General features: G+C 38.8%; 1 protein-coding gene across 2 annotated transcripts in view; it reads right to left on the bottom strand.

The window, feature by feature from the left end:
• Positions 1–22,255, bottom strand: part of OSBPL9 (oxysterol binding protein like 9) — a 173,004-nt gene that overhangs the window by 110,029 nt on the left and 40,720 nt on the right. For both annotated transcript variants that reach the window (XM_044238216.1, XM_044238217.1), the window contains exon 3: positions 2,998–3,076. In XM_044238216.1, coding sequence (XP_044094151.1) covers positions 2,998–3,076 — 79 coding nt within the window. The remainder of the gene's footprint in view (positions 1–2,997; positions 3,077–22,255) is intronic.

Raw genomic sequence — 22,255 nt, 5'->3', positions numbered from 1 at the left:
TCACCTCTCTTCTGAATTACAATAGCCTAACTAGTTTCCCTGCTTCTGTCCCTGCCTCCTACATTTTATTCTCAACAGAGTGGCCAGAGTGATATCGTTAAAAAATCCCATCGTGTTACTCCTCTGCTCAAAACCCTCTAATGGCTTCTCTTTTCAGTAAAATTCAACATTCCTTTTTTTTTTTTTTAAGATTTTATTTATTTGACAGAGACAACAAGAAAAGGGGACACAAGCAGGGGGGGTGGGAGAGAAGCAGGCTTCCTGCTGAGCAGGGAGCCTGAGCCCCAGGACCCTGGGATTGTGACCTGAACTGAAGGCAGACACTTAACAACTGAGCCACCCGGGCACCCCAAAATTCAACATTCTTACCATGACAGATGAGGCCTCCCATGATCAACTTCTGTTACCTTGTATACTTCATTTCCCACTACCCCTCCCCATGATTATTTGCATTCCAACTAGAACTGGCCTCCCTGCTGTTCTTCAAATGTGGCAGGCACACTCTTTTGCGCTTACTATTTCCTCTGCCTAGTAATGATGTACCACCATCCCCAACAAAGCCTTAAAGCTTCTTCCTTCACTTCCTTCAGGTCTTTCACCACCATCCCAATGAGTCTTTCCCTAGCCACTCTCAAATGTCAAAACCTCCCTCTGCCTATACACAATCTCACTTTATTTCATTTTCTTCTTTTCTGCTTTATTTTTTTCTTCCCAGGATTTAGCACTCCCTTATTCATATTTTACTAGCATACACACACACAGTATAAGTAACTTTTTATTTCATTGGACTTTCTCCTCTACCAGATGGATGACCCAAGAGGATAAAGAATTTTATCTGTTTTGTTCACTACTGTATCCCCAGAACTTAAAATAATGCCTAAAATGGATGTTGAATAAATGAATGTATCTCAACAAATTCTAGTTTTCCCTTTAACAGTTGATAGTAAGTAGAATTTGCTTTAGAGAGGTCAACTGATACTTTTATTTGCTTTAAAAAATTCCAGTAAATGAAATAAAAACTTCAACACATTTAAGCATATGCTAATATATATCCAGCCAAACTTGCTTTCAATTCTGATCAAGAATTAAGATCAGACATTGAAAGCTTATCAAATTTTCAGAGATTTTCTTTTAAGTAAGGACCTATGTGAAATAACTCTCATTATTGCCAAGAATATATAGAAAGAGGTCCTGGTGAGTTCTTTACAAAAGCCAGATAATGTCATGTTGTTCGAAGCTCCCCTTACTATAACAGTAGAAAATAATCAATCTGACAGTCTCAGAACCCAAGAAATCATTTGAAAAATACATTTAAGTCTTAAAAAAAAAAAGAGTTGCATGCTCTAAAAATACATTTAAGTCTTATTTACACTTGTTATTTAAATCGTTTCAGGAATTAAAGGAATTGTTTGTTTTATAAGCAAGTCACATAAATATTGGAATATTTAACATAAATAATCTAAATAAATCAGAAGGTACAGGTGTCCTTGCTCTAGAGGTCTGAGTCTCCTCTCTTTTAAACAGGCAAATAAGACAGCTTCCAGAAGTCCAAAGGCGTTATCTCCTTAATAACGGCAGAGGAGAGAATTCCATACTGTAGCCTTCACCTGCATCTAGGAGCTATTACCTGAAATGCATTTAAGTATTCATCTTTAATCAAGTAAAGAGTTTCAGCGTGGGGATGTTACCTGCTTTAGCTTATAAACAGCATTATATAGTCAACCTAAAAATAAAGGCCCTGTGCTTTCATAATATTTAACATGTTCTAAAAAGTTAAATGCATGGAAAATTTCAGGAAAGTATCATTAGTTAAGCAGCTCTGAGTAAAGAGTATGACCAAACACCATGAATATTTTAAGAATGCTTTTCCTAAAAGCATCAGAGATACCACTATTGAGTTATATTGGTTTGTCTCTATCACATACAAGCTGCATCTTTCATTTCTATGAGTCAATTTCTTAAACAAAAGTGACGAACAATAACTTCAATATACTATCCTAGCAATGGAAGGACAACAGCTGTCTCCACATCTTACATAATATACCTGATCACTGTTAGACCCCATAACCAAAACATTTTTAAACTACAAACTTACTTAATATTTATTTACAATGGTATACCTAGCATCTATCACAGTGTATTGTCACTTGTAGTTCAGAGAAACTGCTAACATCTCCAAAGCTTCTAAGTTTCCTGGACGGCTTTAAATGTAAAATAGAGGTTACTCTGGATAAGCAAAATAACAAAAACATTAATAGCAAAGCTAATAAACACTTCTAATAGATGAGAGGTACATTAGGACAGCATCATTAAAATCGGCTTTTATGTGCTGCTTTAGAGTTTTCAAAGCAAGATGAAATGAGAATGATCATACAGTACCTTACCCTTTCTACCGGCGAACCATAGCATGCAATGTCGAAACATAGCAGTGGCAGATGGCATGGGTGTTATTAACTATAAAAAGGATAATAGCAGAGAAATGACGGCTGGCAGACAAGACACAGAAATACAGATGAAATGAATGCAAACTTGCAGTTCTTGAAGCAAAGCAAAACCTTTAAGCCAAAGGCTGCCATTAGCTTCAATTTAATTTACATTTTGAGTTCCACACTGACAAACACTGCAACCTTCACAATCAGTCTTTAGACTCTTCATGCAGAGGCAGAACCACACTCCTCGATAAAAGATCAGCAACCTTCTGTAAACACAAGCCAGCAGCAGCAGCAGCCCATTACTCTCTCCCTTCACTGATTTTTATCCTTTAAATGTTTAATCTCCAATTGCAGTGTGATCCACAGTCGTCTCAAATAGATCTGTATCCACTGCAGATACAAATCCCTGCCTAACCTGCAGTACCACTTCATCCAGAACGTTCCCGTGCACTCATTCATGCAGGATCAGTTGCAAAACCATTCAAGTCATCCAGCAAACACCCAAAAGAGGGAGGAAAGAAGCAGTTAGGGCTGTGAAGAGAAAGAATCTCTTCTTTTAGCTCACCCTGGAAATGGAAGGTTTTCTGATCAACAGTTATTGTGAAGGTGCTGTCGTCCTCATCGTCTATACCAATCACAGCTCCCTGTGAAACAAAGAGCAAAATCCCAATAAGGCAAACAATGACATCAGCAATATTCACTACTGCTACAGCCCTGGAATGCTCAATGCACGGAGGACACTGGCAGTAGGCTAGACACAGAAAGGGGGAATCATCTGCTTAGCGAGGAAGATTTAAAAGAGAGAGGATGCCAGAGCACTGTTAATACTCTGCACAGCTACCTTTTATCCTTGCATAAGGGGCATGGTTGCAGTGAGTGAGGGAGGGGACAAATATAGAAGCTGAGTCTAGAATCTATGTTCAAGAGTCAGCCACTGAGCTTTTCTGAGCTTTGGACTACTCTTTAAAATGGGGAGCCAGAAACCTCCACCACTCCCGGTTATTGTGAGGCCAAAGAATGCAGGTCCTCTTCATCCGGCTGCTTCTGTTTACACTTGTTAGTACAGAAATGCCAGGTGACACTTGCTTCAAAACATGGTCCCAATCACTTCTTCCACATGTGCTCCCATAACCACTCACACATGGCTCTGCACCTTCCGCTGCAATGTGTTTATACGTCTGCCTCCTCCCACTGAACTGCCATGAGATCTTGAAAGTCGAAGACTGTATTATTTATTGATACATGACCTTCAAGTATACACCCAATATGAGTTTTTTTTAAAATAAAAGCACGAACAACTCCCCAAAAGATGGGGGAGGAGGAGACTGCATTTATTTATAAGTTGTTTGTTTCAAGAAGGTAGATAGGGTAAGTTTCAAATTTTTAAATATTTGTATTCAATTACAAACAGCCCATTAAGACAACAGGAATTAGAAGACTGGAAGCTATGCAACACAGTTAGTGTACTGGTTAATGCCTTAAGAAACAAGTGTCTGAAGTATTTCAGAGAAAAAAGCTAGGGAACATAACATAGGTAAAATGCCCCAGAATGGTAACAAAAGCAGCAGCACACCAGGACCTTGAAAATGGGGACTGAAAAGAATCAAGGGGCCAAAATACCTAATCCTATGAATAAAGGCTACTCCGTCCCAAGAGGATTAGGTAACAGAGCTAAACATTTGTTAATCTCTTCTCAGAGGTTGTCTAGATAAACCCCAACTCTATCCAAATCCCATCAACTTGAATTATCTTAGTTATTCCTCAGTTTCAGATTGGGTTGGGACTTTTATCCTTGTTTTCAGTTAAGTGTCTCCAGAGAGTATAACAACGATATAATGACTTACCCAAGGTCACAAATTAATGTCAGAACCTGAACCACTGGCATGGTACCAACTTATTCCATGACAGCAAACAAAAACACATCTCAGGGAGTAAGCATGTGTGGGAGCAGATCATTCTGGTTAACTTAATTTTGTGGTTACTGAGTTAACTTCTAATTTATGATGTATCAAATTTTTCTAAGTTACAACTGAATACAAAAATATGTGCTAGATACAGCTCTAGAGTATATAACAATAGTCCCTGCCCTCAAGGCATTAATGTTGCAGAGGAGGAGATAAAACATGCAAGGAGGTGAGCATGATACAAGGTAAAAAGTGATCCTCTACACGGGTAACTTTGAAAACATTATGCTAAGTGAAAGAAGCCAGTCACAAAGGACCATAAAATTCCATTTATATGAAATGTCCAAAATAGGTAAATTCATAAAGACTAACAGTACATTTAATGGTTGCCTAGGGCTGGGGGGAGGGATAGAAGTAGGGTAGCATGGGGAGTGACTGCTAATGGGTATGGGTTTCTTTATGAAAACATTCTGAAATTGATTGTGGGAATGGTTGCACAACTCTGTGAATACACTAAAAACACTGAATTGTATGCTTTAAATGGGTGAATTGCACCGCATGTTAATTATTAATTATCTCAACAAAGCCATTATAAATCACCCCAGTACCAAATGTTTCCTCTTTCTTTTGGGTCTCTTATTGTGAATTTATCAGTTATACAGTCAACTCAGACGGAAACCACTAGGTTCTATAAACATTCTCCTTCATTCCATCACCCCAAGTTGTGTTCATTCCACCTCTGAACTATAATCTCAAATATACCAACTCTTCTTCATCCCATGAACTGCCAATGCCCTAATTCAGGCTCTCATCACTACATGCTTCACAGGCAATCTGTCTCCTTTCAGTCTGGCTACCTTTTAGTCCAGTCTTTGCTATTGCCAGAATAGTATTTCTAAAGCACAGCTTCTCAAATGAGACAAAGATATTTAAAAGCTTCCTTGAACTAATGTGTAAAGTCAACATTTCTTCATAATGCCATTCAAGATTACTCAAAATCTGGCCCAACCAACCTCTTCACCGTCATCAACCAGACCCTTCTACCTTTCCACGCTCTAGGGGAAAAAACCAAACACACCAAGTAATTGCACTTTTTAAATGTTCTTCCTCAAGCTCAATTTCCAGCCATTTTTTAAACAAAAGCAAAACGCTGTATCTCCTCCTAACTACCACCTCCTTTCTCACTGCTTTCACAGAGGAGCTTTTTGGCAACTGTCTGCACCTTAACCTTTCACCCACTCCTGTACTCTAGCTTCTTTCCCACCTACTACAACCACGCATCACTACTACCAAACTATACTCACAGGTCTCCACGACCACTTTAGCACTCTCCAGTTTTGTCATATACCACCAGTAAAAGGCACTGTTGCTGGTGCTGACCACTTCTTTTTTGAAGTGTCATTGACCCTTAATGACCTAAGCTGTGCTTCAGAAATATTTCTACCTAAATACCTGTGACAACCTATACAGGAGGAAACATTCTTTTCTTACCCCTTACACTTTTCCCTTCCTCTATCCAAATGCTTCTCTGAAGACCCTGGAAGCTAGCTAACAACCTCCTAGTCCCATCAGGTCTTGCCATTACTCTGAACATTCACCCACACCTATAATCATTCTTGCCTCCTTTTCTACTTGTCACATGAAAAAAGAGCTCCATACCCTTATCACCATTCCTTAGGTCTCTCACTCTACCAACTGTCAACTTCTTTGACTATTGGCTCTTTCCCAATAGCATTTACACATGTTCAAATTCTTTACCCTGTTGAACAACAACAATCATTTTCAATTACACGCCTTCATCCAGCAGTTCGTATACCCCTCTCATTCGCTTCCAGTCAAGATTATTCAGACTTGCCCAAACTCCTGCCTAAATTTTTTTTAACCTCCCATTCCTTGTAGGGTATGTAACTGTATCAGTGGCTCTTCTTCACCTTCAAATAAGGGTACCATATGACCTGATTTGCCTGTGACAGTTCAATTATTCCTCTTGTCCTGGTTAGGGGTTATGGTCACTTTGCCATAGCCTAGCGTACAGTGTCCTCGGTGATTTGCTCCATGCCTCTCATCTCTTACCAAATGCTACAGCTGGACAGCTTGAGGTTTACCAACTGCCCCAGATTCTCTTCTGCCAAACATCCATCCTCTCCCTTTATTTGAGTTTAAACTACTAATTTTTTACACCTGGCAAAGTGAAACTCCTTTTGCTAATCCACATATAAAATAATATTCTATTGTTAAGTGAAGTTCTTTATTATGGTAGTCCATCAAAATGCCAAAGTTTTATTTCAACCCTGCTTCCATGGCCCACTGTCCCAACATAATAAGCATGTATGTGTGTGTGTGTGTGTGTGCGCACGCGCGTGTGTGTATACACCCATACATATTTTAGTGACTTTTCATGATTTTTCTTCTGAAGATAAGAGATGATTCAACCTTCCAGGTTATCAGTACTTGGGCTAACCAAGGAACATGCTGCTTCAGGGTCTCACTATCCAAGTTCAAGATAAAAAGTAACTGGGAGCGCCTGGGTGGCTCAGTGGGTTAAGCGTCTGCCTTTGGCTCAGGTCATGATCTCAGGGTAGGAGGATAGAGTCCTGAATCGTGCTCTGCTCTGCAGGGAGCATGCTTCCTCCTCCTCTCTCTCTCTGCCTGCCTTTCTACCTCCTTGTGAGCTCTGTCAAATAAATAAATAAAATCTTCAAAAAAAAAGGAAAGAAAAGAAAGTTAACTGGAACTGGAGTCTAGTGCAACCAGATTAATTTCCTGACTTTCCCTCTTCTCCTCTCCTCTATATACACAAACATATTTCAGACATGAGTCATAATTCTGATACCAAAGAAAATTTTACTCTCATGGCTTTGAGGGAAAAAAAAAAAAAAAAAAAACCCAACCCACAAAACAGAGTTCTTGCTATTTTAGAGCCAATCTCCCTTTGCAAAAACATAAACTAGGTTGGTAAACTAGAAATAAAAAAGAAATGATGACTCTCCTCTGGGACACAGATTGCTCACACAACTCCTAAAAGGAAGGTAGACAGTGCTAAGAATACAAAGCACAGCTACTCCCACAGTAACTTCACAATCATGTATTTTCTCTCCCTGGTGAAATATTAGAAATCTCTTACACTCATGTAACACATTTAAATATGGTGTTGGAGATTTAGGCAGAACAGGTATTACTCTTAGAAAACTGAAGCTCAGAAAGGTTTAAAAAAAAACACCAAAAACTGCAACCTAAAAAGCCGGAGAATTGAGGTCTTACAATTCCTGATTCAAAGCCCTCTCTTAACACTGCATTATTATAATAAGCAATATTCACTAATTACTTCTACACATTTATCAAATGCCTATTCTAAGCCAGGATCATTAATAGCCAGGGAATGTAGATAGGAATAAAATATCTCTCTGCCCTGGAAAAGCACATCACCTAGAAGGAAAAAAAGAGGAGTCAACTAAATGGAGGGAAGGAGGAAAGCTTGAGGTTTAGCCTGCTTACCAAAGATGCTGCTGCATGGAGGACCTACTTTAACATCATTTATTGATTCAGTGAGTATTTTATTCTAGGTAATAGTAATAGAACAGCAAACAATTTTTTTTCACTCAATATTGAAATTTGTTCATGTTAAATAAGTAAATGCATATATATACTTTATACATAAACGTACATATTTATACATATATACATACATTTTCCATGCTGAGAATATATGTAGGTACATACACAATCCATTTTGAGAATATATATGTACATTTTACCTGCTATGTAGTATTCCATTATGTAAGTATACCACAATGTATCAGTTCTCCTATGCAGAACATTTAGGTTATTTTTAATTTTTCCTACTCCAATAATGCAGCAATAACCATCACTGTATGTCTCCCGGTAACACTTCTGTAAGAAAGTGTCAAGCATATGCTCTGAAATGGAATAGAATTCCACTTTTATGCGGAGCTGGGCATCCTTTCAACTTTACTAAATACTCCAAACTGGCTCTACTAAGTGGTTGCAATGATTTATGTCCCAATCAGCACTGTATTGATTCAGCAGAGTTCCTATACCCCCTAGTCACTAGCCAACACTAAGTATAATCAGACTTGATAAATTCTTGGCAACATGACAAAAATACTGTATTCCTGAAGTTTTAATTTGCATTTTCTGTTATCACTGAGAATAAGAACCTGGCAAATGGCAAACATTTATTGCCATTCTTATTTCCTCTTACATGAATTTAGTGTGCATATCCTTTGTACATTTTCTTTTGGGGTATTCTTTTATCTTTTGGGGCATTCTTTTTGTCTTTTGTATGTGTTCTTCAGGTTTTATCTTTTTTATCCATTTGTAGGATTTTTTTTATATATTCTGGATATTAATCCTTTGTCAGTTCTACACAATGTAAATATCTTCTCTTCTGTCCATGGGCTATTTTTCTCTTTAATTGTGGTGTTAATTACCAGTTTCATAAAAAGCCTTAACATCTGGAATGGCAAGTCCCCCAACTCTTTATTCTTCAATTTTTTTCTTGCCTCTTTACCATTTTAAATGACTTTCAGAATCACTTTACCAAGTTTTTTGATAAGCCTACTTGTGGTTTTAACTTAATCAAATGTCTTTACAGATTTAAAGGAAATAAGCATATGCATGATCGAGTCTAACAAGCAGAAACAGTATAGAGCTTTTTCAATGTTCAGATCTTCCTTTAGTCTTGCAAAGATGTCTTACAATTTTTCTCCATCAAAGGAGTACACTGCTCTTGTAATACGTATTCCTAATAAAGTACAGTTCTTATTATGAACATTTTTAAAAGATTTTATTTATTTACTTGACAGAGAGAGACAGCGAAGAGAAGGAACACAAGCAGGGGAAGTGGTAGAGGGAGAAGCAGGCTTCCTGCTGAGCAGGGAGCCTGAGGCAGTGCTGGATCCCTACACCCCTGACCTAAGCCAAAGGCAGATGCTTCACCAACTGAGCCACCCAGGTACCCCTATGATAAATATTTTTTAATAAATTTTTCCTAACTGTCTGCAGGTCATATGAGAAATGCTATGTTTTCTGCATATTGATTTCATATCCAATAACTTTGCTGAAGGTTAGTCATTTAAATAGTTTTTCTGTAGATTCTTGTGAATTTTTTTCCAAAGATTTATTTGAGAGACAGCACACGTGAAGAGGGCAAGCAGGGGAAGAGCAAAAAGAGAGGGAGAGAATCCTTAAGCAGACTCCCTACTGGGCACAGAACAGACATAGGGCTTGATCCCAGGACACTGAGATCACGGCATGAGCCCAAATCAAGAGTCGCAGGGCACCTGGGTGGTTCAGTCGGTTAAGGATCTACCTTCAGCTCAGATCATGATCTCAGGGTCCCAGGAAGGAGTCCCACATCAGGCTCCCTGCTCAGCAGGGAGTCTGCTTCTCTCTTTCACTCTCCCTTTGTGCTCTCACTCTCTCAAATAAAGAAAATCTTTAAAAACAAACAAACAAAACAAAATCAAGAGTTGGACACTCAACTTACTGAGCCATCCAGGTGCCCCAGGATTTTTTTTTCTACAGACATCATACCTGCAAATACCAGTAATGTTTATTCTTCCCTTCCAATCCTTTTCCTTGAATTTATTTCTCATTCTCATGTTACATGTTTGTCAGGACCTATAGTACAGTTACAGAAACATCATCGGCAAATACTCGTTTTGATTCTTCCTTCCAAGCCCTTTCCCTTGTCTTTTGTCTTACAGCATTCACTGGGCCCTCCGGAGTACAATATTTAAAGATGCAGCAAAAGCAGCCACCTGTTTGCTGTGGATTTTAAAGAGAATGCTTCTACTTTGTCACTATTATCACTGGTAGCATTGTAGCCAGTACCCCTCACCAGGTTAAGACTATTCTTTTATTCCTAGCTTGCTTGACTTTTATAGCATGTTTTCATTTTAGTCACTGCTTCTTCTGCATTTATTCAAATGGTCATGGAGTTTTTCCTCCTTTGATCTATTAATATGGTAAATAACTTCAACTTTAAAATTAGCATCCTAGATTCAAAATGGATGGAAGACCTCAATGTGAGAAAGGAATCCATCAAAATCCTTGAGGAGAACACAGGCAGCAACCTCTCCGACCTCAGCCGCAGCAACATCTTCCTAGGAACATCACCAAAGGCAAGGGAAGCAAGGGCAAAAATGAACTATTGGGATTTCATCAAGATCAAAAGCTTTTGCACAGCAAAGGAAACAGTTAACAAAACCAAAAGACAACTGACAGAACGGGAAAAGATACTTGCAAACGACATATCAGATAAAGGGCTAGTGTCCAAAATCTATAAAGAACTTAGCAAACTCAACACCCAAAGAACAAATAATCCAATCAAGAAATGGACAGAAGGTATGAAAAGACATTTCTGTAAAGAAGACATCCAGATGGCCAACAGATACATGAAAAAGTGCTCCACATCACTCAGGGAAATACAAATCAAAACCACAATGAGATACCACCTCACACCACTCAGAATGGCTAAAATTAACAAGTCAGGAAATGACAGATGCTGGCAAGGATGCAGAGAAAGGGGAACCCTCCTACACTGTTGGTGGGAATGCAAGCTGGTGCAACCACTCTGGAAAACAGCATGGAGGTTCCTCAAAATGTTGAAAATAGAACTACCCTATGACCGAGCAACTGCATTACTGGGTATTTACCCTAAAGATACAAACATAGTGATCCGAAGGGGCACGTGCACACAAATGTTTATAGCAGCACAGCCAAACTATGGAAAGAACCTAGATGTCCGCCAAAAGATGAACGGATAAAGAAGATGTGGTATAGGGATGCCTGGGTGGCTCAGTTGGTTAAGCAGCTGCCTTCGGCTCAGGTCATGATCTCAGCATCCTGGGATCAAGTCCCACATCGGCCTCCTTGCTCGGCGGGGAGCCTGCTTCTCCCTCTGCCTCTGCTGCCACTCTGCCTGCCTGTGCTCGCTCTCTCTCTGGCAAATAAATAAATAAATAAAATCTTAAAAAAAAAAAAAAAAGAAGAAGAAGAAGAAGATGTGGTATACAGACACAATGGAATACTATGCAGCCATCAAAAGAAATGAAATCTTGCCATTTGCGACAATGTGGATGGAACTAGAGGGTATCATGCTTAGGGAAATAAGTCAATCGGAGAAAGACAACTACCATGTGATCTCCCTGATATGAGGAAGTGGAGATGCAACATGGGGGGTTAAGGGGGTAGGAGAAGAATAAGTGAAACAAGATGGGATTGGGAAGGAGACAAACCATAAGTGACTCTTAATCTCACAAAACAAACTGAGGGCTGCTGGGAGGATGGGGGTTGGGAGAGGAGGGTGGGGTTATGGACATTGGGGAGGGTATGTGCTATGGTGAGTGAAGTGTGTAAACCTGGCGATTCACAGACCTGTACCCCTGGGGATAAAAATACATTATATGTTTATAAAAAATAAATAAAATAAAATAAGCACCCTAGTATTCCCAGAATAAATTCCATTTGGTCATAATACCTTTTGTTTATACATTACTGGGTGTGGTTTGCTGTATTTTGTTTAGGATTTTGACATCTATGTATTTTTAAGATTTTGTGTGTTTATTTGAGAGATCAAGCAAGCTGGACAGAGGGCCTGAGCAGGGAGGTAGGGGCAGAGGGAGAGGGAGAAGCAGACTCCCCTGCTGAGCAGGAAGCCTAACTTGGGGCTCAATCCCAGGACCGTGCGATAATGACCCGAGCCGAAGGCAGACTGCAATTGACTGAGCTACCCGGGCACCCCTTGACATCTACATTAATAAAGGAAAGGACTCTGGCCTAAAAATTTCCTTTGTTATTTTCTTGTTACTTCATTATTTTCTAATTTTTTAATTTAATGCTTAGTTCATTAATTTTCAATCTCTGTTTTATACTAACTTAAGATAATAAATCATAGGTTGCCTTAGATGCAGTTTTAACATGTTGTCCCTTCATTATTATTCAGGTTTAAATATTTCATAATTTGCATCATGAAATCAAATTCACCAATGAATTATTTAGAAGTATGCTGTGTAAAGCCATGAGTGGCTACTGTTTCATTAAGAGATTTCTAATTTACACCACTGTTGATAAAGAATGTTATCTATGTGATATTGCATTTTTATTAAATTCTTTTTCTGTAACAAATAATTTTTCTTAAAGTCTATTAGGTCTCATATTAATACTGTTTCCAAGCTTTCTTTTGGCCAACATTTCTTGGCTAACATTTCATCACCTTATTTTTAATTTATATTATACACATTCAGAAAATATAATAAAGTGGTATCTATGTACCAATCACAGATATTAAGCAGAAGTTTACATGTTGCCCAAAGGAGGACATTTTCAGTGTCAAATTCATAGAGATGATGCTTGCAAAAAAGCTATTGAATTTAAAGGCAGAAATCAATAGAGTGATTTTTCATAATGAAATAACAAAACAATAAACAGGGGCTCTTACACAATGCAGATCTAAGGGGACAAAAATGAAGACATTCTTTTTTTTTTTTTTTTTTAAGATTTTATTTTTAAGTAGTCTATATACCTAGCAATGGCTTGAACTCAAAACCCAGGATGAAGAGTTGCACCCTCTACCAACTGAGCCAGCCAGGTACCCCCAAAAGTGAAGACATTCTTGAACTTACACATTAACCTAAAAATGCCTTTTTTGCATCCACTCTAAGATGGCAATGATTGTAAGATGAATCCCAAAGCCTGGGACGTTACCATTTGAAAAATATAATGTACAGTCAATTAAATAAGGCACTACCAAAAAAGAGCCAGCACTATAACTATTAATAATCCATGATAATACACCGCTGACCCCTCTTATGATGGACTAAAAGAAAAGAGAACAGATGATGTATCCCTCAGGGAAAATCAGTCAACTCTGATGACCAGCACAACTGGTAAATGGAGTACTCACTTCACTGGGCTGGGTAAAAATTGTTACTTGAAGTCACATGCTGACCAACAGTTTTTGAAAACTCACAATACATTCAGCATAAAAACTTTGTTAAGTATAATTCACCCTACTTTGGTGATTCCTAAGGCCCTACAGAATTCTTCTGAATCTGAGATTCATTTTATCAATTAATTACAACACTAACCACCAATCATTAAGAACCTAAGTCCCAAACAATGCATTGGAATACTTTTTATTACATCAATTAATTTGATATTCATAATTCTATGAGTAAATAGTATGATGCTCGTTCCAGAAAATAGGACTCAAAGCTAAATAGCTGAGCTGCCTGAAGACACGAAGCTAGTAAGCAGCAAAATCTGGACTTGAATTCCATTTCATGCATGACGTCTTGTTTGTCTATATTACATACCACCTTTTTAATACTGCTACATCTCCCTTTTGCAGATTTTTCCTAGAAATATCATTGTTTTATTTTGGCTAATATGGGAAGGAGGGGGTGTCAGGGGGGTGGAATTAGACCCCAGGTCTCAACCAACGTTCTACTTTTCTATTAAGGCGAGGGCACCACCTAGTGGCATACACTTTGCCACCAATATAGTCAAAGACCATAAAAATACTGGGAAGGAAATGGTTTTTCACTGTTCTGCTTTCCTCCACTTGCTTTCTTTCCTACACAACCTTTTAACAAGCTGGGAATGTCTAAATTAACTCCTATAAATCAAAAATAATAGAGAAGCTTGGTAACACTAAGGATTAAACAAGAGTTTTGTAATGAGACAGACACGAATTCAGTCCCAGACTCAGTATTTACATCATGACCTTGGTAAGTTACTAAAAGTAACTTGAGTCTGTCTCCTCCTAACGCCATTTACTGAACAGGATTATCATAGAAATTTACATGTGAAAATCATCCAGCACAGTGCTTGATCCAAAGAGCTTCCTCAGTAACTACTGAATCCTTTCTCTATTCTTTATTCTTTTACGTAGTCTAAAGCCACATTATGTGTTCTGCTTTGTTTTTAAGTAGGCTCCACACCCACCTTGGGACTTGAATTCACAACCCAGAGATGAAGAGGTGTATGCTCTACCGACAGAGTCAGCCTGGTGCCCCTTGCTTTTTCTAGAAATCATACCACACCACTGGCTCGTTCTGTGTTTAAGATAACTTCCATAGTTCTTTTTCTATGTAAACTATAGTAAAGGCAAATTCCATTAACTGTTATTTTTGTAAATACACAAAATCAACAATAAGCATTTTTTTGAGTACCTACTTACTATGTACCAGGCACTGTGACAGTGGATGGGAACGCACTATCTGGGTAGGGAAAAGAGAAAAAATGTGTAATACTGTGCAATAGTGCTTTCATTGACATATGTAGCAAATGCTGAAATGATAAGAGGAGGACAAAGTCTGTTAAAAGGATGTGGATCAGGGTTGCCTGGGTGGCTCAGTGGGTTAAGCCTCTGCCTTCGGCTCAGGTCATGATCCCAGGGTCCTGGGATCCAGCCCCACATCCGGCTCTCTGCTCAGCAAGGAGCCCGCTCCCCCCATCACTCTCTGCCTGCCTGTCTACTTGTGACCTCTATCTGTCAAAAAAATAAACAAAATCTTAAAAAAAAAAAAAAAAAGTATCTCCCTTAAAAAAAAAAAAAGAAAAAGAATGTGGATCAGGAATGCTACACAAAAGGAGGCACATTTGAAAAGTCTCTAGAAGATGAGCCCACCAGATATGGGCATAGAATTTCTGATGTAAGAAAAAAAAGAAAGAATTTCTGATATCGGGATATCAGAAGCATGAGGAATGAAGAAACACAATGAGGGAACAGAGAGAAGTACAGTGTGGTTGGAACATAGTCTGGGATGGATAAAGAACTGGGGAGAGATCTGTGGCACACATCAACGATAGCTCATTAAGTTCACTTGGAATCTAGATGATAAATGCATTACCTATCACCAGCATATCATCATCATCAATTAGATATGTAACTATGTGCCAAACCCTGTAAGTAGGTAATTGCTAAGTCTCACAACAACCCTTCAAGTTACAGGTTATCTTCACAGAGGTTAAGAAATTCGCCCAATGGCACAGAATCAGTTAAGGGGTACAGCTGAGTGAGATTCCACCCCAGGTCTCTGACTCTTTCTACTACACTAGTGGTTCCAAACTTAGCTGCTCAACAAAATCACAAAACAAAATGTTTTTTTTTGTTTGTTTGTTTGTTTTTTAAAAGATTTTATTTATTTATTTGTGAGAGAGAGAGGGAGAGCGAGCGAGCACAGGCAGACAGAGAGGCAGGCAGAGGCAGAGGGAGAAGCAGGCTCTCTGCCGAGCAAGGAGCCCGATGTGGGACTCGATCCCAGGACGCTGGGATCATGACCTGAGCTGGAGGCAGCTGCTTAACCAACTGAGCCACCCAGTCCCACAAAACAAAATGTTTTTAAAAATAGGTTCTAGACCCTATTCTGAAACAGTGTATCTGAGAGAGTAGAACCTGGGAACCTAATTATAAACAAACTCTCCGAATGATTCATAAACAGGGAAGCTAAATGGCAGTCCAACTTTTTAGGAAATACCATAGAGACTCTTAAAACGGACACACATACACACACAACTAATTAGGTGGAAGCTATGTACCAGGTGCCCAATCCTCACAAAATTCAAGGGTATTATAATCTCCCACTTTCAAGAGAAAACTCAAACTCAGGAAGCTTACAGGTAACTTTCCTCTTCCAGTCAACAAGGGCAAAAAAATAAGATTCAAAGACAGGTATGTCTGGTTCTTCTCCATCATGCTACATGGTAAGCAGAATTCTTTAAAACAAACAAACAACCCTAAATGATCCTTGCCCCTATATAATGCTATAATGTCTTTCCCTTTTGGTGTGGTTAGAAACCTATGAATAGGATGAGATATCCTGAAGTGATTAAAGTGATATTACAGAATGAGTTATCACTGGAGTGATCAGGGCAAAAGGGAGATTATCTGGTGGCTAATCACAGGAGGCCCTTTAAAAGGAGTGGCAGAGGCAATCCTGTCTCCTAAAAGGAGTGGCAGTGTTTTCTATAGCTAGTAGCAGAATGGGAAGTTAGACTCAAAGCAACAGAAAGATTGAATGCACCAGCCCTGTTGCCTTGAAGATGGGAGGGGTCACATGACAATATGGGCAGCTTTCAGAAACAAAAAACCCAGCTGACAGCTAGCAAGAAAACAAGAACCTCAGTCCCAGAGTCACGTGCAACTGAATTCTGCCAATAACCTGAAAGACCTTAGAACAGATTCTCCCTTAGATTCTTCTCAGAGCCTCCAGGTAAGAACCCAGCCCAGTTAACACCTTGATTTCAGCCTTGGGAAACCTTAAGCAGAGAATGCTTTTGAAATATCTGGTCTACAGAACTGTGAGATAATAAACAGATAAAAGTGTTTCTCCCCCCTCCACCCCCCCCAAAAGGCCCCAGAGGATTTTTAATTGTGGTAATAAAAGATTTACCATTTTAAGTGTTCAATTTCGTGGCATTAAGTACATTCATGCCATTGTGCAACCATCATCAATGTCCATCTCCAGAACTTTTTAAATCTTCCCAAACTAAAACTATGTACCCATTAAACACGAACTCCCGGGACGCCTGGGTGGCTCAGTCGTTGGGCTTCTGCCTTTGGCTTGGGTCGTGATCTTGGGGCCTGGGATCGAGTCCTATGTCCGGCTCCCTGCTCAGTGGGCGGCCTGCTTCTCCCTGTCCCACTCCCCCTGCTTGTGTTCTTTTTCTGTCAAATAAATAAATAAAATCTTTAAAAACAAAATAAAACACTAACTCCCCAATCTCTCTTCCCTCCCACCCCTGGAAACTACCAGTGCCCATGAATTTGACTGCTTTAGGCACCTCATGTAAGTAGAATCATACAGTATTTATCTTTTTGTGACTGGCTTACTTCACTTAGCATAATGCCCTCAATATTCATCCATGTTGTAGCAGGTGTCTAAATTTCTTTCCTTTTTAAGACTAAATAATATCCCATTGAATGTATCTACCTCCCTTTGCTTATCCATTTATCCACTGAATAAAGACTGAGTTGCTTCTAATTCTAGGCTACTGTGAGTAATGCTGCTATGAACATAGGTGCACAAGTATCTATTTGAGTCTGCTTTCAATTTTTTTTTTGGATATTTATAAAATCAGTGTTGTTTTAAGTCAATTCCTTATCTTAAAAGCTGGATAAGTGAAATGAAGTAACCAAGCATTTATCCTGTTTATTTGATCTGCAGCACTGGGTAACCAAATTCACGAAAAGAACTCCTTATAAAATATGTCTGATAAAAATTAGAACTAAACGATGAAATATCATAATTTTGCAACCCCTAGATAAGCTGATGAAATCTAGGTACTGAGCATCAGTAGCTGCTAGTATCAATAAAAAGCAAAAGCCAAATATTATGTACCTCTTGATAAAAGAACACACCATCACTTACAGCCTTACCAAAGGGATGAAACCTGAGTCTTATCTACTCTCTGCATCCAGTTGCCAATCTGCAGAAAAGCAGAGGGCAGAAGAATATGCAGAATTACAGCTGTATGCAATCAGTGTATGGAAAACTCCTAAAGGTCCTATTGGATTCTTCAATACATAAATTACAAACAAGAGGTATCAAGTTAAAAAGAAGGGCAAGACAAAGTACAGAATTTGGGAATATAAATTCAAGAAGTGATTACTATAGAAGAGCAGTTAATTTATGAGACAGGGAGGGGCCTGTAATTAAATGAGGCACATAAAGAGGCTTCCAGGGTAGCTGCCAAAATTCTATTTCTTAACCTGGGTTAACCTATTTCTTAACCTGGATGGTAGTGACAAGGGCTAATAATTAAGTTATATTAAAAGAAAAAATAGAGGCACCTGAGTTGCTCAAGTCAGTTTAAGCATCTACCTTTGGTTCAGGTCATGATCCCCGTGTCCTAGAACTGAGCCCCGTACTGGGCTCCTTGCTCAGTAGGGAGCCTGCTTCTTCCTCTCCTCCCCACTCAAGCTCTCTCTTGCTATCTCTGCCACTATCTCTGTTGCTCTGCCAAATAAATAAATAAAATATTTTAAAAGGGAAGAAAAAAGGAAAGAAAAGAAAATAGTGCTTAAATTTAACAGTGAGACAGCAGCCCAAACCCAGACTGAATCCAACTGACTGAGCAATCTCAGTACAGCTCTGCCAAAGTCGCCCTACTTAGCTATCTCAAGCCAAGAAACCAGTTAATGCCAGACTGGGTGGTGACTAACGTCAGTAAAAAATGCTTAGAAAAGCGGTAAAACCAAGACGACAAAAGGGAAACCAAGGGGGGAAAAATAATAAAAATAAAATAAACAGTATAATAAGCTGAATTTTTAAAAATCTATATGCTATCACATATACAACATCTGCTCAAAATAAGCCTGTCTCACTTCCATCCTGCAAATTCACCATACTTCTATCTCAGCCTGAGAGTTTTTCCATTAGATTTGTGTCTTTGGGTTGCAGTTTCAGATGGCAAGGTAGGAAGATCCTAAACTCCTCTCCTCCCATAAACATACTGAGTCTACAGTTACACATGATACTTTCCTCTTGAAAAAAAAAAAAGACCTTGGTTGGGGTGCCTGGGTGACTCAGTGGGTTAGGGCCTCTTCCTTCAGCTCATGATCCCCACACATCAGGCTCTCTGCTCAGCAGGGAGCCTGCTTCCCTTCCTCTCTGCCTGCACCTCTGCCTACTTGTAATCTCTGTCAAATAATAATAAATAAAATCTTTTTTATATATATGTATATATAAATATGAGAGAAATAAAATGTAAGGAGTTAAAGAGAGGATCCTAATAAAAATCCTTGTGATATTCAAGAGAACCTACATAAGATCATAAGCTGATTTTTCAACAGAAACTTCACAAGGGAATGAAATGTTGTATTTGAAGTGCTGAAAGAAAAAACTTCCAACTAAGAACTGTACCCTGCAAAGTTATCATTAAAAAGTGAAGGAGAGTTTTCCAGACAAGTTAAAGATAAACTGGCCTTTTAAGCATTATTAAAGTGACATCTTTAAGCTGAAAAGACAAGACACTAACAAGAAAACATATAGAAGTAGAGATCACATGCATAAGGCTACCACATAGTAAAGGCGATGGGATTAACCACTTTTATAGCTATTTTAAAGGTTAAAAGACAAAAGTAGTAAAACTGTAATTACAAAAATTAGTTAAGGGAAACACAAAATAAAAAGATGTAAAATAGGACATGAAAAACACAAAACTAGGTGGGGGGTAAATATAGTTTTTACAAAGCATTCAAATTTAAGTTGCTATCAACTTAAAATACACTGCTATATATAAAGGCTATAATATGTGAACCTCATGGAAACCACAAAGCAAAAACCTATAATGAGAAAGGAATCTAAACATAATACTAAAGAGAGACATGCAACTATACAAGGGTAGAGAGCAAGAAAAGAAAAACCAACAGAAAGAACTACAAAAATCCCCAGAAAACAATCAACAAAATGGCAATAAATACATACTTATCAATAATTACTTCAAATGTAAATGAACTAAATTCTTCAATCAAAAGACAAGGAGTGGGGACGCCTGGGTGGCTCAGTTGGTTAAGCAGCTGCCTCTGGCTCAGGTCATGATCCCAGGGTCCTAGGATCGAGTCCCACATTGGGCTCCTTGCTTGGCAGGGAGCCTGCTTCTGCCTCTGCCTCTGCCTCTGCCTGTCTCTTTGTCTGCCTGTGCTTGCTCGCTTTCTCTCCCTCTGTCTCTGACAAGTAAATAAATAAAATGTAAAAAAAAAAAAAAAGACAAGGAGTGGCTGAATGGATAAATAAAACTAGACTCCTTTATATGTCACCTGAAAGAAACTTACTTCAGATCAACGGACACAAACAGACTGAAAGTGAAGGGGCAGTAAAGATACTCTGTATAAATGGAAACCAAAAGAAAACTGGTATAGTTACCCTTACATCAGACAAAATAGACCTTAAAACAAAAATTGTAATAAAAGACAAAGAAAAGTATTACATACTGGTAAGGGGTTAATTCAACAATACACCATAACATTTGTAAACATTTATGCACCCAACACAGGAGAACCAAAATATATGAAGCAAGTATTAACAGACCTGGAGACACTGATAGCACTACAATAATAGTAGGGGACTTCAAAACCCACTTTCATCAATGGATAGATCATCCAGGCTGAAAATCAATATGGAAACACTGGCCTTAAAAGACACATTAGACCAAATGGACTTAATAAATACAGAACATTCCATTCAGAAGCAGAATACAAATTCTTCTCAAGAGAACATGCAACACTCTCCAGGATAGATCACGTTACACCACAAAAGAGGTCTCTATACATTTAAGAAGACTAAAATAATACAAAGCATCTTCTCTGATGGTACAAAACTAGAAATCAACGTGCAACACTGTGATTTATAAGAAATACATATTTGGTTATTCAGAAGACCAAAATATGTTTCTTATATATATTTCATCTTCACCTACACTTTCTGGGTCAAAGTTCCCAAAACCTTTGGAATTTCTCAGGTGTTGAGAGTGATTAAAGTCTTTTATTATGTAAATGGAGCAACTTTTGGAAACTGCCTAAGGATGGGAGCTGGTTGGGGTGCCTGGATGGCTCAGCTGGTTAAGCATCTACCTTTGGCGCAGGTCATGATCTCAGGGTCCTGGGATCAAACCCTGCATCCAGCTCCCTGCTCAGCAGAGAGCTTTCTTCTCCCTTTCCAACTGCCCCTCCTCCCTCCACTTGCACAAGCGTGCTCTCACTCAAATAAATAAAAATTTTTTGGAATTGGGACAGAGGGAGGGATGGCAGCTGTGTGCCAGGAGGAGAGACCATGTGATTAGAGTTGGAACTTTTAGTCCTCCCCACCTCCAACCACAGGTGAGGAGAGGTTGGAGGCTAAATCAGCTAATGGCCAAAGAGTTAGTCAATCATGACTATGCATTGAAGCTTCCATAAAAACTGAGAAGGACTGGGTTTAGAGAGGTTCCAGGTTAGTGAATACAGAGAGATGGCGTGGGGAGAGTGGCATGCCTAGAGAGGGCATGGAAATTCCATACCTTTTCCCCCAATCTTGTTTTATATCTCTTCATCTGGCTGTTGATTCACATCCTTTATCATACCCTTTAGTAAACGGGTAAACATGTTTCCCTGAGTTCTGTGAGTTGCTCTAGCAAATTAACTGAACTTGAGGAAGAGGCTGTTGGAACCTCCAATTTGTAGTTGGTCCGTCAGAACACACGTAATAGCCTGGGGCTTGCAACTGGTGTCTGAAGTAAGAGGCGGAGAGCAGGCTTGTAGAACTGAACCCATAACCTGTGGTGATTTTTCAAATACATCAACCTATGAAATGGAATAGAGAAGCCAGAAATAAACCCACACACATATGGTCAGTTAATTTATGACAAAGGAGCCAAGAACATACAATGAGGAAAGAACAATCTCTTCAATAAATGGTGCTGGGAAAACTGGACAACCAAACGCGAAAGAATGAAAGTAGAACATTATCTTACAGCATACCCAAAAATTAACTCAAAATGGATTAAAGACTTGAGCACAAGACCTGAAACCATAAAACTCAGAAAACATAAGCGGTAAGCTCCTTGACATTGTTCTGTCTCCAAAAACAAAGGCAACAAAAGCAAAAATAAACAAGTGGGATAACACCAAACTAAACTCTTCTGCACAGCGAAGGACATCAACAACAAAATGAGAAGACAACTTACTGAACAGAAGAAAATATCTGCAAATCACATATCCAACAAAGTTAATATCCAAAATATATAAAGAACCCACATACTAAATAGCAAAAAACCCCAAACAACCCAATATAAAAATGGGCAGAAGATCAGACATTTTTCTAATGGAGCCATGTAGTTGGCCAATAGGCACAGGAAAAGATGTTCAACATCACCAATTATCAGGAAAATGCAAATGAAAACCATGAGATA

Source organism: Neovison vison, chromosome 2 (genome assembly GCF_020171115.1).
Source record: "Neovison vison isolate M4711 chromosome 2, ASM_NN_V1, whole genome shotgun sequence".
Classification (NCBI taxonomy): Eukaryota; Metazoa; Chordata; class Mammalia; order Carnivora; family Mustelidae; genus Neogale; species Neogale vison.
This window is presented reverse-complemented; position numbering and strand designations above follow the sequence as displayed.